Source organism: Alligator mississippiensis, chromosome 4, assembly GCF_030867095.1.
Source record: "Alligator mississippiensis isolate rAllMis1 chromosome 4, rAllMis1, whole genome shotgun sequence".
Lineage (NCBI taxonomy): Eukaryota > Metazoa > Chordata > Crocodylia > Alligatoridae > Alligator > Alligator mississippiensis.
This window is the reverse complement of record NC_081827.1, coordinates 217,590,717-217,606,069: the sequence shown is the minus strand read 5'-3', so window position 1 is coordinate 217,606,069 and position 15,353 is coordinate 217,590,717. Positions and strand designations below refer to the sequence as shown.

Genomic DNA, 15,353 nt, shown 5'->3' with positions numbered 1-15,353 from the left:
CCAGCCAAGATAACTGCCCACCCTAGACCTAGACTTAAATTCTAAAAAGCAAAGAGCAAGGTTTGATGCCTTTCTTTCTGAAATCCTAATTTGAAATATATTGGGTCTGTTTTTCAGAGGTACTGAGCACACACAACTTGGCCGATTTCAAATAAGAACTGTAGATAAAGACTGTTTTTAGAAATCAGGACTGAAGTGTTAGGCACTTCCCCCTTCCCCCTGCAAAAAAATATCACATAAAGTCACTTTGGACATTATGGCTGTTAATGGGGATTATAGACTTCTCTTCTGGCTCTCTTTCCAATGGGTTTAGTTAAAAAAAAAAAAATAATATTATATATATATGCATGCATGTTCACTTCACTGAAATATTTCATTTCAAGAACTTTCAAAGTTTTCTTGGCAGATGGCCCAAAATATTTTGATCATTCAGCATGAGCAAAGCTGGGTGGGCCAAACTGAGACCACAGAAAGAATTTCAGTTATTTTGTATTCAAATTACACGTTTTTTGGTTGTTTTTTTTTGGTACCATAAAAGAGCTACTCTAAGTTTAAAAAAATAAATTTGTATACAGTATGGCATTTTTAGGGTAGTATAAACCACCACCACCACAATAATAATAATAATAGGTATATATGCACATTTTGGACACAAAGGATACCTAAAAGGTACAGTTAATAAATAAAAATGCCACTACGATGTAATCATTGGCTGCTGTTTCACAGACTAGACAAAAACACCTTACCTGGTAAAGGTGAAAGATTTAAAATCAGCAGCTGAACTGACTAGAGCAGGGGTGGGCAAAATGCGGCCCGGAGGCCGGATGTGGCCCACCAGGCCATTCTGTTCGGCCCATGGGGCCCCTAAAAAAGTTTAGAAAAATTAACATTAATCTACCCTGGGCTGCCTGTCATGTGGCCCTCGATGGCTTGCCAAAACTCAGTAAGCGGCCCTCTGCCAAAATAATTGCCCACCCCTGGACAAGAGAAAAGACAAATAGCAAAATTAACTATTATGATACAGACTGTCCCCATTTGTCTGACAAAGCGTCACCTTTTCCTGCTTTTGGAAAGGCAAATAAACAGATATATTCTTCTACTTAAGAGACATGTTTAACAGTTTTATCTGAAGCTAGCCACCATTTTAGAATTTGAAATACAATACTTGCTATCCTATCTCAGAGACCAGAAATGCTATCATCTGTATACAGGAAAAAACTCCATTGTAAAAAAACTCATTAAAATTTGGCCTATTTTCAGTATTCCTAATCAGTTGCAGAATAATTTTTATTTAAAAATTAAATTAGTTTTTCAAGAACATTTTCAAGATTATATTAACTTCTTATAGCCGAGGAAAATTCCCTGGGCACTGACATATGTGCAGCTCCACTGTAACTCATGATACTTCACAGAAAGCATCATGACGAGTTAGACTGACCCTCCTGATCCAACAGACATTCACTGTCAGATGATAAGGGTGTATAATCCATATCCCATTTGGAGCCGATTGGGGGAGAGAGGCTGTGAGCTTGCAGCATCTGTCCCCCACTCCCCTCTCCAAGCTCCCGTGCTCTCTCAGGATGGGAGGCAGGAAAGGCAGGGGAGCAAGTTCAGTTTGGGGTTACCCCAGCTGCGCTGCAGTAGTGGTGCTGGGGTGGTATGGACTGGAACCCTCCCTTTAGGGGGCTCCAAACCACCTGCCCCACCCTCCAGCACTGACTGGGGAGCTCACAGGCTGCGCTCAACCCCCTTCTTTCCCCCCCCCTCCCGTTTTGAATACAGCGGGCAGAGCAGAGCTGGACTGCATCATCCGAGTTCTACTCTGTTCACCATCTTCAGAATGGGGGTGGAGGAAAGGCAGGGAAGGGAGGCCTGTTTAGGGTTTTTTTCAGCCACCCTAGAGTGTGTGGGGGGAGACTGGAGCCCTTCCCACCCTCTGGGGAACCCCCAGACTGAACTCACTCCCCCCCTTCTCCCCTCCCATTCTGAAGACAGAGCATGGAGCAGGGTTTGCATCAGCCAAACCCTGCTCCCAGTCGTGCTGACAGATGTTAATGAAGGCATTCCACTTCGGGGTTCAGATTGTCACCCAACTGGGCATTTTTAAAGCACTCTGCAGCCATGCACTTCTGTCAATGCATGGCTTTAGAGCACTTTCAGTGGCTGCTTGCATGACAAACTGTCATGTCTGTCAGCATCAGTCACATCTGCTAGCACCCCTAGTAGCCCCAGAAGCAGCTTCAGTAAGAATAGCTGTTCACTTAACCTTTACTTAAGTGAAGGTTATGGGAAATGTTTTCAATTCCACCTATAATTTAATTTTTTAAGCAGTGGTTCTCAACCTTTTCTGTATCAGGAACCATTTGTAAACATCAGTGGCCAGTCCTGACTCAATGTCCCTCATGCCTGACCCGCTGCCCCTTGCCCCCAGACCCCTCTGCCAGCCTGCAAGGGAAAACCCACATGATTCATTTCCTATATTCTTGCGACCCATGGGTTGAGAAAAGCTGTTTTAAAGGAAGATGGAGAATGAGAAATGTTTTTAAAAGTTCAATTGTGTTAAATTTATAATGTGGTTATTTGGCCTGCCAAGAAAATGGCTATTGGCACTTAGAACTTGAACAAAATAAAATTTGGAACAAAGGGAAGTCAAAACGTCCCAAACTGATTAAATAGGGTTTTTTGCCCAAAATAATAATAATAATAATAATAATAATAATTAATAATAATAATAAATACTTCATTTAATCAATACTTTTCAAGGTAAAAAAAACCCTAAATAACCATTCCTAAACTGAGTTTGTTAATAAGGGTGAGATAAGTTGAAGAGAGAGACTTTTGTTTTCATTCAAAATGGATGATGAAAAAAGTCTCAATATTTTTCAATGGAATGGAAAATTTTGAAAACTTTTGATTTTAAAAAGTGTTTCTAATTATTTCAACTTTGAGCCACATTTCCTTCTGGTTCATTATATTGCAACAGCTATAGTCTCAGCCCTCATTCTTTCATATGGGACAGGATCTTTGGCCAGACATATGTCACTCATAATGCTTTTAGTAATCACTCCTATGCTGTTCAACCATATTTGTAAGAAACAATAAACTTAGATGTAATCCTCCTCAGACTCCCACTGAAGTGAACAAGAACGGAAAAGTGGTATAAGGCTTCTGTTTTTTTCATATGGTGCACTGCTGAACTTGGTAAAGGTAGACATTTTAGGCAAGCTAAAAACAAAACAAAAAACATTCTGATTTCAGATTAACTTCAAAATAAGAATTTCAGTTGAGTTTTCTCCAATTAACATGATTTTTGTGCCAGTTTCTACATTCCCCCTGCCATTTCACATTTTTATTCCATCACTCCATCAGAAAAAGGATGCTATGGAAAATTCTCACACAAGTAAACTATTGCTTTAATTGTGGTATTTTGGGCCAGCTGTTTTTAAACACACACATTACTTTTTTAATAAATGCCATTAAAAAAAAAAACACAACATACTAAATGATAAGGCTATAGCAAAATGAGGAAAACTGTCTTTAAGCCAAAAGGCAGGGATACAAATAAAAAAAAGGTATAAAGAGCTCTGGAGTCTAAGGAAGATAACTGAATTGCAGGAGCCAATACTGAACAGACATGTTGGAGTAAAATCTGAGAACATACATTGAAGAGAACTACAAAAAATTGAATGGAAGTTTGCAGCAACAAGTCTTCCATAAAAGACTGTCTTGTGATTAAGAGCCATATCACACATTATACAGGACATGTTAACTGCACTTAAAACATGAGTGCCCACATTTTAAACAGTAAAACACATGCTAAGTGCTATCATATCAAAGCAAATTTACTCCTTCTGTGAAAAGTTGCATCTCCAGATCATATTAAGTAACACGTATTCAGCTATCATGGGAGTTAATACAAATTTAAGGTTCTGTTGCGATTCAGCTGATTGTCAGTCCCAGCCCCCACACTGTGGGTCAGCCAGTTCAAGACTGTCAGCAGCAGAAACCAGACTTGCCCTGAGGATCCAGCAGCAGGAACAACACCTTCTTCCAAGCTCAGCTCCTTGTGCCTCCCTCTGTCCACAGCAGAGAACTAGCTCGCTCCAACATGCCAGGGTCACGTGGTAGGCAGGCTGGGAGCTCTGGGCATGAGTGCTGCATGGCCTCAAAAATGCAGACATGAGAGCTGCGATGCCCAATGACAGAATCAGTGTCAGGGAGCACAGCCAGCTTTAACCCCAGAGTGGACTGAGACCATAGTTAAGCATTACTGTGCACTAGGCCTGTGTGAAGCAGCAAGTATTTGCTTCGGATTCAGCCGATTTGGAGGGACAGCAATTTGATTTGGCCAATTCGGCTTCAGAGATTTGGCGCCGATTCGGAGATTTGGCTATAGACTATACAGGCAGCAGTCCTTGACAACGCCGGACACAGCTGCCTCCAGCTGGTAAGTCTGTTGTGGTGGGGGGGGAGCGGGGAGGGAAGGGGCATGGGGAGATCAGATCATGAGGTGCTCCACCTGCTCTGAGCAGATCCGGGGGAACATGCCCACTCTCATGGGGCAGCGAGAGCCTCTGGAGCAGCTCCCTGACCGCCAGTGCGCAGTGGTGGGAGCCCTCCTCCCCAAGTCCCATAGGCCCTCCCCTCCCTGGGTGGGCACCTTGTCACAGCCCCAATCCCTCCCTCACTGCAGAGGCCTTGATCTGCCCCTCCACCACGCCCCTTTCCTCCCCTCTCCACCACAGACTTACCAGCTGGAGGCAGCTGTGTCCAGCATCATTAAGAACTGCTCTCTGTATCTCCAAATGGATTTGAAGGCTTCTGATTTGATTTGGACCTTTTAATGGGTCTCCTGATTCAATTCAGATTTGGAGATTTGGCCACCTAATCAGGCTCTGAATTGAATCTGCTGCCAAAGCTTCACACAGCCCTCCTGTGCAGCTACTCAGAACACAGTCTAATTTTTAGTAGGCATGGTAAAACTTACTCTGATTTAAATGCAAATGTCCTCTGTAACAATGCCCTAAATAAGAGAGAGCAGATCTGTGCCAGGAAAATCAGGTCACTTAACAGCCTGGCATTTAAGTGTGACCGTCATTAAAATGGGGATAATAGCTCTTACTCCACAAGCCTTAATGAACCAAACAATCTGAACACTTTTAAGTGTACACATACATTGATAAGCACCATTTCTTTAAAATAGGGTGGGCAATTTCTCTGACCTTGCAGGGTAATACATTCTATTTATTTCCCACATTGACTATGACTTATTCCTCTTTAAGATGACATTGAGTTTTCAGCAAATTGTCAAGATTATTTTTGGTTTTTTTTTTTTTAAAGGAGCCCCTGCCAATAACATGATATATGCACTTAGTTGTGTCATCCTTGCATTCTTCTCCAAAACACAGCTTGTATATAAGTCATGCCCTAAACCAAAAGTTTTGGAAAACTAGTTATTGGCAGCCATGATTTCAGTTCCATTACAGAATTAACTACATCTGCCCACACTAACTATAAGGAGATTTATTCTGTTTAGACCACACAAATTTTAAATATTTAGGTTTTTCAGAAGCAAAATGTTCTAGGTATACAATTTATTGAAAAGCAAAATAAAAAAGATGTCTTACCTCTACTGACATCCATTGCATATAGTTCCCTTAGTCCAAGGTCATTAAGAGATTTTGTCATGTCAAGGGGCTCTTGTGACTGGTTGTTTTTCAGCAATACAGTGTGTAAAGGATCAAACTCACATTTGCTACAGATAATCAGTGTGAGTTCTTGAAGAGGTGCATGCGGACTAACTCTTATTACAGTCTTCTGTGTTTTCTTATAATTTACAACTACTCTCACCGTTTGCTGAAGAAAGAAAAAAACTCCAATAAGCTGTGTTTAAGGACACCAATATAAACAGCCCAAAATCCTTTCACAGACTTTTTCAGCAACCACAGAAGCTTCCCCGTAAAAAATTGTTTTCTTATAGCTTTAGCTACATTAAATGAAATTCTGCATCATTAAAGGGAGCTCTATATAAAAGAGGTTTGAGCAGATTTATTTACGTTCAAGAAGAACACCAATCCAGAGCATCAATTCTGACTCTGTGTTGATTTGTATTCTGAAGACAGAATGAAGAAGATAGGGGAAGGGAAATGGAAGGAGAAGGACATTCTTTCCAATTTTTTTTTTATCCATTGTTATCCATTTCAGAAATATGTAACAACTTTAATTAGATTTTTTCCTGAGGTTTATAAAATCTTGTTTCCCAGAAAATAAGGAATACCTTTGTTTACACAGAAAGCTGATGTGGGTTTGGGGAAAATCAGATCACAATCATGTCCTTTCTACTTGCTAGTGCAAGGCGGGGCACCCAAGATCATGATCAAAGTTGAAAGCTGGGTCCCACAAGTCTGGGGCCAGGGAAGACAATTTGGCCAACTGGTCAGCCCCAGACCTGACCCCTCCATGTGTTCAATTTAAGGAACCACACAAACCAGCCATAGAAATACAGGTGTACATTTTATTTAGAACACTTTTATGGCTGGCTTCCCATTTTATGGAGCCTTAGACTGGGTGCTCATGCAGCACCCTTAACATGTAGTAATATGTTAAATATATATGGCATATATTGTAACTGTGGCACACCTGTAATATGTAAAGTGGGCCAGTGCTATGCACAGCCAAGAAAAATATTAGACTCAAAATGTCAACTTCCCCAAATCATTAAAAATCCGAAAATCATCCTGGAGCTATGGACTGAAGTTATGATTCCCATGCAACACTACATTCTGGCATCAGCAGGCAAACCTTTATGAAGGATTTTGTCTTCTGCTTGTAAATTAAACATTCATGTAGTTCACATTTTAGTTCTCACCTCTGGAATCATAGGAGCAGGTTTCTTCTTATCCAAAAGCTTTGGCTTTAAAATCACCTTTTCTACTTCAAGCATTCCAACTGGTGTATTAGGCTTGAATTTTATCTGGCTGTTCTCTGCTGACATCAGATCTATAGTATAGCTTGATGGATTTAAATGATACTGTGCACACAGAAAAATCAGCAAGTCCATCATGGGTTTCCTGTAAGAAAGGAAAACATATATAACGTTATTTTCCTATAGGATTATTATTATGCAAACCAAAGAATATTTTTCTGAACATTGGCAAAAGGTATGTCTTTTGATTCTATTCTTTAGTTTTGTAAATACTGTGAAGAAGTTGGGGGGCAGGGAGAGAGAGAGGGAAGAGTGCCAAAAGCATGATCATTGAGAGAAGTAAGATATCCAATTTGTACACAGAGGATAAGAGTACAGGGAAAAAAAATGCACAGGTACACATGCTATTTTGAGGGTCATAAAAAACACAGTCTAATGCAGAACAATTTTGCAAACGTCTTTGTAGCGATTCATACACTGTACCAATTCATACATTCCCAAAGCTGGCCTGGCCTGGCACATACTGAAGCTATTATTTCAAACTACTTAACCTTAAATGACCTGTATATACATAAAACTATTTTGGTAGGAAACACAAGTATTAATTCTCTGCCTGCCCAAGGATTCAGCTTGTTTTAAAATTTTCCAGTTCAGAATTAAAATGTGTTCTCTCTCTCTCTCTCAAAATATTTCCAAATGGAGTCTAAGAAATATCATTCACAGAGAGCAAAGATATATCAGATGAGCTTTTGCATACTGTACGTAAAGAAAGTAAACAAACAAGAATATTAAATGAACTTTAACGCTACAGAGTCCAAACACAGAGAAATTAGGGAGTGCCTTAGGGCTGCCTTGCATATTTAATTCAGGAATACAATAAATCATTCACAGGGAGACTGTGAACACACACACACACACATTTTACACACACATTTTCCCCAGAAGTCATATCATTCAGTGTACAAGGTAGATGATGCTCTATGGATGAATCAAGATAGTCTAGTAAATGTATATATTTTTTCATTTGTTGCAGAAGTTAATATTCAAGTAGTGAATGAGAAAGTGAAGAGCAGGAAGAAAAAAAGAATGATCTTACACTTTAGGCAACTGAATACCATTCTGGAAAAAACTGTATTCTATCATTGACTCTGCTGGAGAACTCCTGTGTAAAGTTGGATAAAGTATAAGCCATATAGGTGGCCACTTACTGCTCTGGATATCTGATGTGAGGTATGAGACTGGGCATAGCAGCTCTCCTAGGAACAATTTAAGCTGAGTTGCTTCTTGTTTCATTTTTTTCTCCTGGAGTGGCCATTTTTGCTCTGAGAGAAAAATGCTAAATATCTGTACACTCGCAGGTTTTCCTGGGAGAGCAGCATCTCTCCCAGGAGATAATGAAATGTCCATATGTGGCCTATGAAATAACATTATAAATGCATAAAGATGAAGAGCTAATTCACATTGCAAGGGAAACCTTTAATTTGGACTTGCCCTAAATTTAGCATTCATTTCTGAAACTGCAGCACTCTTTACTTTTTTTGATTAATATTATATTTGTGCAAGAAATGGGAAGGCTGTGGTCCATCTACTCGGCACTAGATTACTACATAATGAATGTATCTACATGTGCAATTAATGTGAATCAATAAACTGTGGCACATATTGCGCCAGTGTTTATGTCTCCTGAGCACACCATTTGAATGTTCACCCAGAACGACAGCATACTGAGCCAGGACCCTGGTGGATAAGGAGCCTAGGTGGGGAGGGTTAGCCTACCAGCCTGGGGCTGTTTCAAGCTGGCTTGACGTTGTGTGGAGGGGCTGGTGGCAGCACGAGGGTGCTCTAGTGTGCAGCTAGTCAGCAGGCAGCCTCTGTACTGAAGTACTCTCAGCTGGGTCAGCATCTACATGCGTGTTCCTGTGCATGAAAAAAACTCTACAGCAGGATAGTACTTGTATTTACAAGTACTCAACTGCTGCAGTGTTTATTAGTTTCCTGCAGCCAAATACGGCTGCACGTGTAGATGCTGAGACATTTATTGTGGAGCTAACTGGGCAACTCCTCAGTAATTATCTTGTGTAGACGCACCCAACCAGTAGTGAAGAGGTTCACTTATTAATGGCTTCAGCAGTATATCAAATGTGGGTTACTTAACTAAAGTTGGAATTTTCACACATTCCTAAAGTAGTCATTTAACTGAACAGACTTTCTGGCACTGTCTAGAATTGTGTATCCTGGAGACAACTGTGAATAGGATTTTTAATGTACAAGGTCAGTTAAGTTCATCCTCACAGATATGATGCAAAGAAAGACATGTCTTTGTTTAGCCAATACCAAGTGATAGCAGTAGTAAGAGGGTTTTGTTGGGAGTGCAGGGCAGGAAGTATGTCACAAACTTATGATATTTTGAAGTGTTCAAGGAATGTCATGCATGGGTTTTTTTTAGTTTGATTGATATAATGTGTGGTGTTACATATATGTAGAGACTAAGCTGTGCTTAGGCCTATTATTATTATTATATAAAATACTGCAATTCATAGATATGAATGGAAATTTGTATTTCATAGTTTGGCCAAGACAGTTTGCCTGTGCAATGATTAATTAAGCATTCCTTCATACTTTCAAGTATGACTAGGAGAGAATTAGCTTCTGGCTTGGCCAGTGGTTTAAATAGCCAATAAGACAGGCCCTTGTGGATGTGGCTTGAGGCACATGAGCCAGGCCCTTTCAGGCAATTGTAAATTTGCATCTTTTAAAGAAGAGACACAAAACTAAACACCCAAGAACAAGCTATTCAGGGAAGGACATTTTTCACAGTGGGGAAATTAAATAAGAGATGATACAGTATCTTTAGGGCATTAAATCTTTATATCTGAAAGGATGCAGGATATTTTTCTGATCATAACTGAAGCAGGGAAGACTTCAGGTCTGGTAAACAAATACACCCTTTGGAGATAAGAAATTATAGGCAATAGTTTGTCATTAGTTGTTTCTCAAGCATAGCTAATAACTCTAGGCCCTTAGCTAATGGGCTCTCTGAAGCAGGCTGACAGGAAGATTAGAGGTAGGAACTTCTTTTAACCTGTTGAGCTTAGTAAAAGCTACATTCTTAGGTTTGAGATATAGGATAAGATCAGATTGTTCTGATATTTCATTTTATTTGTTTATTCTTACATCTTTGTCTGTATCTCAACATATGGTTACTGATTTCTTATGCCTGCTCTTGTTAGTATAAGTTTTTGTTATCTTTTATAATTTACTATTGTTAGTGATTTCAGAGAATTTGACCACAGACAGGCCTCCTCCAAGGAAGAGGATTGCCGGGGGGGGGGAGGAGGAGAAATCTACTGTTTTTGAGCACACAATTGGAAAAAGATGCAATTCTTCCAGCTGGCAAGACCTAGGTGAGACAGGTAAAGCTGAAGCATCATTGCTCAAGGAAGTGATCTGTGCAGTATAAATCTCAGACTGTAAGTGGTCAAGAAGTAGATGGCAGAGAGGAGCTTGGGGTTGAAGGACACAACTGCATCGGTAAGAATACCCCAGGACTGTGCTCTCAAAGGCATGCCTGACTGTATCTTGGGTCCGAGGGCATGGAGGGAGGGAGGGGACAAGGGACAACAAGGATAGGGAGAGAACAATGGGAGGATTGTTTTTGTTTGTTTTGTAAATGAATGTTGCATTATGGATTTTAAAATTCATAAAACTTCAAGGTCACTTAAACGCATAAAACTTTATAGAAAGGCACTGTTTCTTCCCTGAGTTTATTCTGGTCTGTGGCACCTGGACAGAAGACAGTAGAAGCATACCTCCAATTTCTAAAGAATGAATTCTAAAGAAAGCTTTAACTCTTTCTTTTTGCTCTATTAGAGGAAAAAAAAATCTTTTATCTGCTCAAAATAAGGGAAAGAGCACTTAGAGTAAAAGCTCTTGTTTCAAAAGGCAATGGACATAGAAGGGAAAACAAAAGAAAGCTTTCATACCTCCATTGCAGTGGTTATTGCCAGCACAAGTGGCCTAGGGAGAAAAGCATCTTCCTCTAACACTATCTGGGTAACTTTCACTACGCTGGGGAACAGCAATGAGTAAAAAGTGGAGGCAAAAGGGGAGTCAAAACCTTAATCTTTAAAAAACGATTTGAAAAAGCCAAATAATCCACTACGACTGCCCCACCATAATTTCTCTGCTCCACCCCCACCCCGCACGGCTGAATTGCTGTTTGGTGTCTTGTAACTGTTGCTTTTCCAGAAGTAAACTTTATTTTCAACTGCTACCTCCCCAACACCTTTTCAACCATAATTTCATAACAAAATAAAGATAGAATTGCTTAACTGTGGCCTCTTGCTCTTTTAATACATACATCTCTGGTAGTTAAAGAATGGCCAGTGTCATAACAGAGACAAGGCACATTGTGTCAACATGCCAAGTTACAGATGAAACTTAGCAGGTCAGAAAGCAGAGTCCATATGTACATTTTTGTTTAAAAACAAAACAAACCCCCACACACAAAGCAGGAGCTGTACATGACACTGTAGCACTGTTTAAAAGAGGCATTTTAATGAAGCAAAGCTTTCACAGAAAAGAAATATTTTTTCCATCTTCCGACTCTCTTTATTATTGAAACAGTCACATATAAGAAAAAGGTAGCTGATTTGCTAAACTGATTACCATTGTTTTGGAAAAAACAAAACACAAAAATCTTCAAATATATTTTACAGAGCAGCAGTTTGTAACCTGAATCCCCACATAGTCAAAATGTTGCATATGGCATGAATAAGGCCCTGCCATCCTCACCTATGCTAGGTCGCTCTTTGTAGGTCCTCTTTTGTGTTAAGCCCTGTAAGTTTTCCCTATCTGAATATTGTCTATGACTGTGTATTTACACATTTAAAGGCCTTTCCATCAGCCGGTAGTGTCCAGAGAAACAGGTAAACATTTTGTTCTATTCAAGGAGCTGCAATCACTCTGGTCTCCAGGTTAAGCTTAAAAAGGTGTAATTAAAGAAAAAGTATTTTGGAAAAATCAAGTCCTTTTAACATTCCCTCATTGGAACAGTTTAGTGCATGTATTGAAAGAGCTAGTTTGTGTACTCTCATCTTTTCTTCTTCCCCATTCAGGGCTAAGGAGAAATTCATCAGCCAACAGAAATTATACAGTTGGAGCATCATTCCGGTCAGGTGGATTGTGATCCTGTCTGGTTTTAAGTATCACTAGACCAGACTAGACCAGACACTGAATAATTTGTTTTGAATAACAGAGTTTGACCAGGAAAGCTGAAGAAATAGCATGTAGCCACATGTCATAAAAGTGTTATAAAACACTTCATTTGAAACATTCAGATGGTCTTGCTTTAAAATACTTAATATAGATGTTTAATGAACTTCATTTTGAGTAATTTACATAAAGGTTTGTTCTACTAACCCAAGGCAATTGTAAGATCCTAAGTCAGAGAACAGACTGCAAAGATGGCTCTACCAATATTGAAAACTTGGGCTTTCCATCATGTAACAGTTAGTGTAAGTAAAACTGTTTGTTATGTTTGGGGTACAGTGCTTATAACAATTACATTGGTTTATCTTTAAGGAACAGAACCTTTTAATATAGTCCTTTGGTTAACAACAGGTAGGATATAAATACATATCCTTAAAGCAGTTACTTCTGGGGCAGATTTCTGACATGAGGAAACAGCTGTGATAAGAGGTCATAGCATGCCATTTTTGTCTTTTACTAATGAACTATTTAGCCGAGCTGAATTTTCTACATTAAATACCTGTTGGCTATAGGTCAGGATTAAAGACTCTTGGTATTCAGGTCTCGAGAAGCAGATTACAGTGAATGTGTACTAAATTAAAAACATTGCCTTTTTTTTTTTTTTTTTTTAATTAGAGACAAAATAAGCAAAGGGCTTAGAATAAGCACAGAACTCATCTCAGACTAGGGAAAAAAATGACGTATTTATTGTTTAGTTACCTGTTACATGGAAGGGAGAGACTGCCTAGAGGAGATCATGCCATACTCAGATTAATCTCTCATTAAGTAACAAAGTGGATATAAGTTTTGCTTGTTTCTTTTTACTACTGCATAACAAACAGCTGACTTCCAATGGCAGAAACAAAGGGACCACACAGTTTCAAACTAATACATATGCTTGGCACATAGAAAGCAAGAAGCTTTCTAAAAGAAACAAAACAAACAAACTAACCAAACTTTAAAAGCTACTACAAAACATGCAACAGGCATATTTCCTGCAAGACCTATGAGAAGGAATTGAGATGACAGAGAAAGTTTATGGTTTGTTTTAGAATGCCAAGGTTTCTAGATTTAACAAGAGCCGACAATTTCCACAGCTATCTGAGTCAGACCACGTTCAGAGAACACACACACAAACACTTGATTATGCAGCACATTCTATTTTCCATTTGGCTTGTTATTGCAAAGCTTGGTTAATAACTGTTTCTCTTAAAAGTTAGATTTCAAAAGCATCAAAGTCTTTTTGTCCTAAATAAGGATGGATAGGCAGGGCAGAAAGTTTCTAGGATTAGACTGCATACTGCAGTAGTAGTGGTAGTAGTATGCGAGTCGTGTTGAAAAGATTTGTACCTTGTGGCATGTCTGGCAAAAAGGTTGCCCCTATTGCTCTCTAAAATAGCAGTAAGATGTGTAAAACTACCTTGGATTTCTGGCCCCCAAAAGTAACCTTCATAAGAGCATCATAAGATCTACATTGGTCGCTGTTTAAAGTAAGGCTTGAAGTGCCATATGAATTATTTTTAAAAAATGCAGCTATAACCCATAGAAACTAAACTTTTTCCATCCCCAAAATTATTTTCCATGCAACATACCTGCCATTAACAGTAGTAGATTTAATCACATCCCCTGGAAGAACCACAGATAATTCAATGTCTTTATCAATTATATTCTCTTTCTGTTCCATGGTGAAATTAGTTAGTTCTGCCTCATCCAATGAAGGAATTTCCAAGTTTTTTGGTTCAGGTGGAGGAAGCGGAGCTTTAGCTTTTCTTCTGAAATAAAAAAAAATAAAAAAAAAAAATAGTAAAATTGTACTCATAGTATAATTTTGCTATGTGAATATTTTTACATCACTGTTAAAATATTCAGTGAACCATTAATTAAGTTCGACACATGGTACTGCCCACCAAGAATATTGGAGTAAAACTGACTGGCATCCTCTCACTTCTCATCTCGATGAAAAATGCCTGTTTATCACACAAGTATTTTAAACCTGTGATTGATGGTGGTAACATATGAGAAATGTCTGACTTGGTAACCTATGTTAAGTTTCCAAGCAAGCAGAAACAAAATATAGTTCTACATTGTGACTTCATGCCATAACTATGAAAATTCACAAGCCTTCCACATTTCAATACATGTTTAAGAGATGAATATGGCAAAAGTCCCTAAACAGATTCATTTTTTCCACTCACTTATAGAAGTGCACCGATACATTGGTCCAATATCAGACTGGCACCGATATAAAGCAAGTTGTCTGTATTGAAAATTGGCCTGACGTAGCCAATAATTTGGCCGATAAATGGCCGACGCATGCGTGCAGCTGCAATGCAGCATGTAGGCGGCGATAAGCACAGTCCGGCAGCCTGGAGAGCTGCGTGCAGCTAGTAAGTCTGTTGTGGTGAATGGGGAAGGTAGAGGGAAGGGGCATGGGGGTAAAGATCAAGGCCTCCCATGGTGAGGGAGGGAGTGGGGCTGGGGCAGGCACTGCCCAACCGGGGTGGGGCACAGGACAGAACCACGGCACGGTGAAACAACAGTTTCATGCAAGATTTGTAACTAACAATATCATGCTGTCATACCCCTGGCATGTCTTGCTTCTTTTTCTGTATTTTTTTACACTATAGTGAATGTACTACAGCCAATTAATATGGCTGTAGTACATTCACTATAGTGTAAAAAAATAGGGAGAAAGAGAATCATAGAAAAGAAGAGAGTTAAACTGCATAGCAAGAACTCATGTAGTCTACCCCTCTCCACCCACACTCAAAAGAGGATCATCCCTATTTAAACCACCACCCCTTCAAGTTATTTACCTTGCTCTTAAAGCTTCCAATGATGGATGTTTTCCCATGCCCTTTCCAAGAGTATGTTCCCATATTTAACCACCCTCAGTTTGAAAGTTCTTCCTAAATTTCCCTAAGTGCAATTCAAGATCATTACTCCTTGTTCTGACCCTGGGCCCAGAGGAGTCTACCATTCTTTTTACCACCGTTCTTTTTAACGCAGGGGATGAGTCCAGACAAACTCGCATGTGCAGTATACAGTGCCTCAGACATGCCTGCAGTGCCACAAATGTGGGCATTCCCTGCACTGCTAATTTGCAGCATTGAGGGGTGGGGTAGGGTGGGGGGGTTAAAACTCAGAGATCCTGGTGTCAAAAATACCCGCACTAGAA

General features: G+C 39.6%; 1 protein-coding gene across 5 annotated transcripts in view; it reads right to left on the bottom strand.

Moving 5' to 3' along the window:
- COBLL1 (cordon-bleu WH2 repeat protein like 1) overlaps positions 1–15,353 on the bottom strand; it is a 155,108-nt gene that overhangs the window by 44,208 nt on the left and 95,547 nt on the right. For all 5 annotated transcript variants that reach the window (XM_019480442.2, XM_019480445.2, XM_019480440.2 and 2 more), the window contains exons 2-4: positions 13,768–13,947; positions 6,869–7,070; positions 5,628–5,856 (exon numbers count right to left, since the gene is read on the bottom strand). In XM_019480442.2, coding sequence (XP_019335987.2) covers positions 5,628–5,856; positions 6,869–7,070; positions 13,768–13,947 — 611 coding nt within the window. The remainder of the gene's footprint in view (positions 1–5,627; positions 5,857–6,868; positions 7,071–13,767; positions 13,948–15,353) is intronic.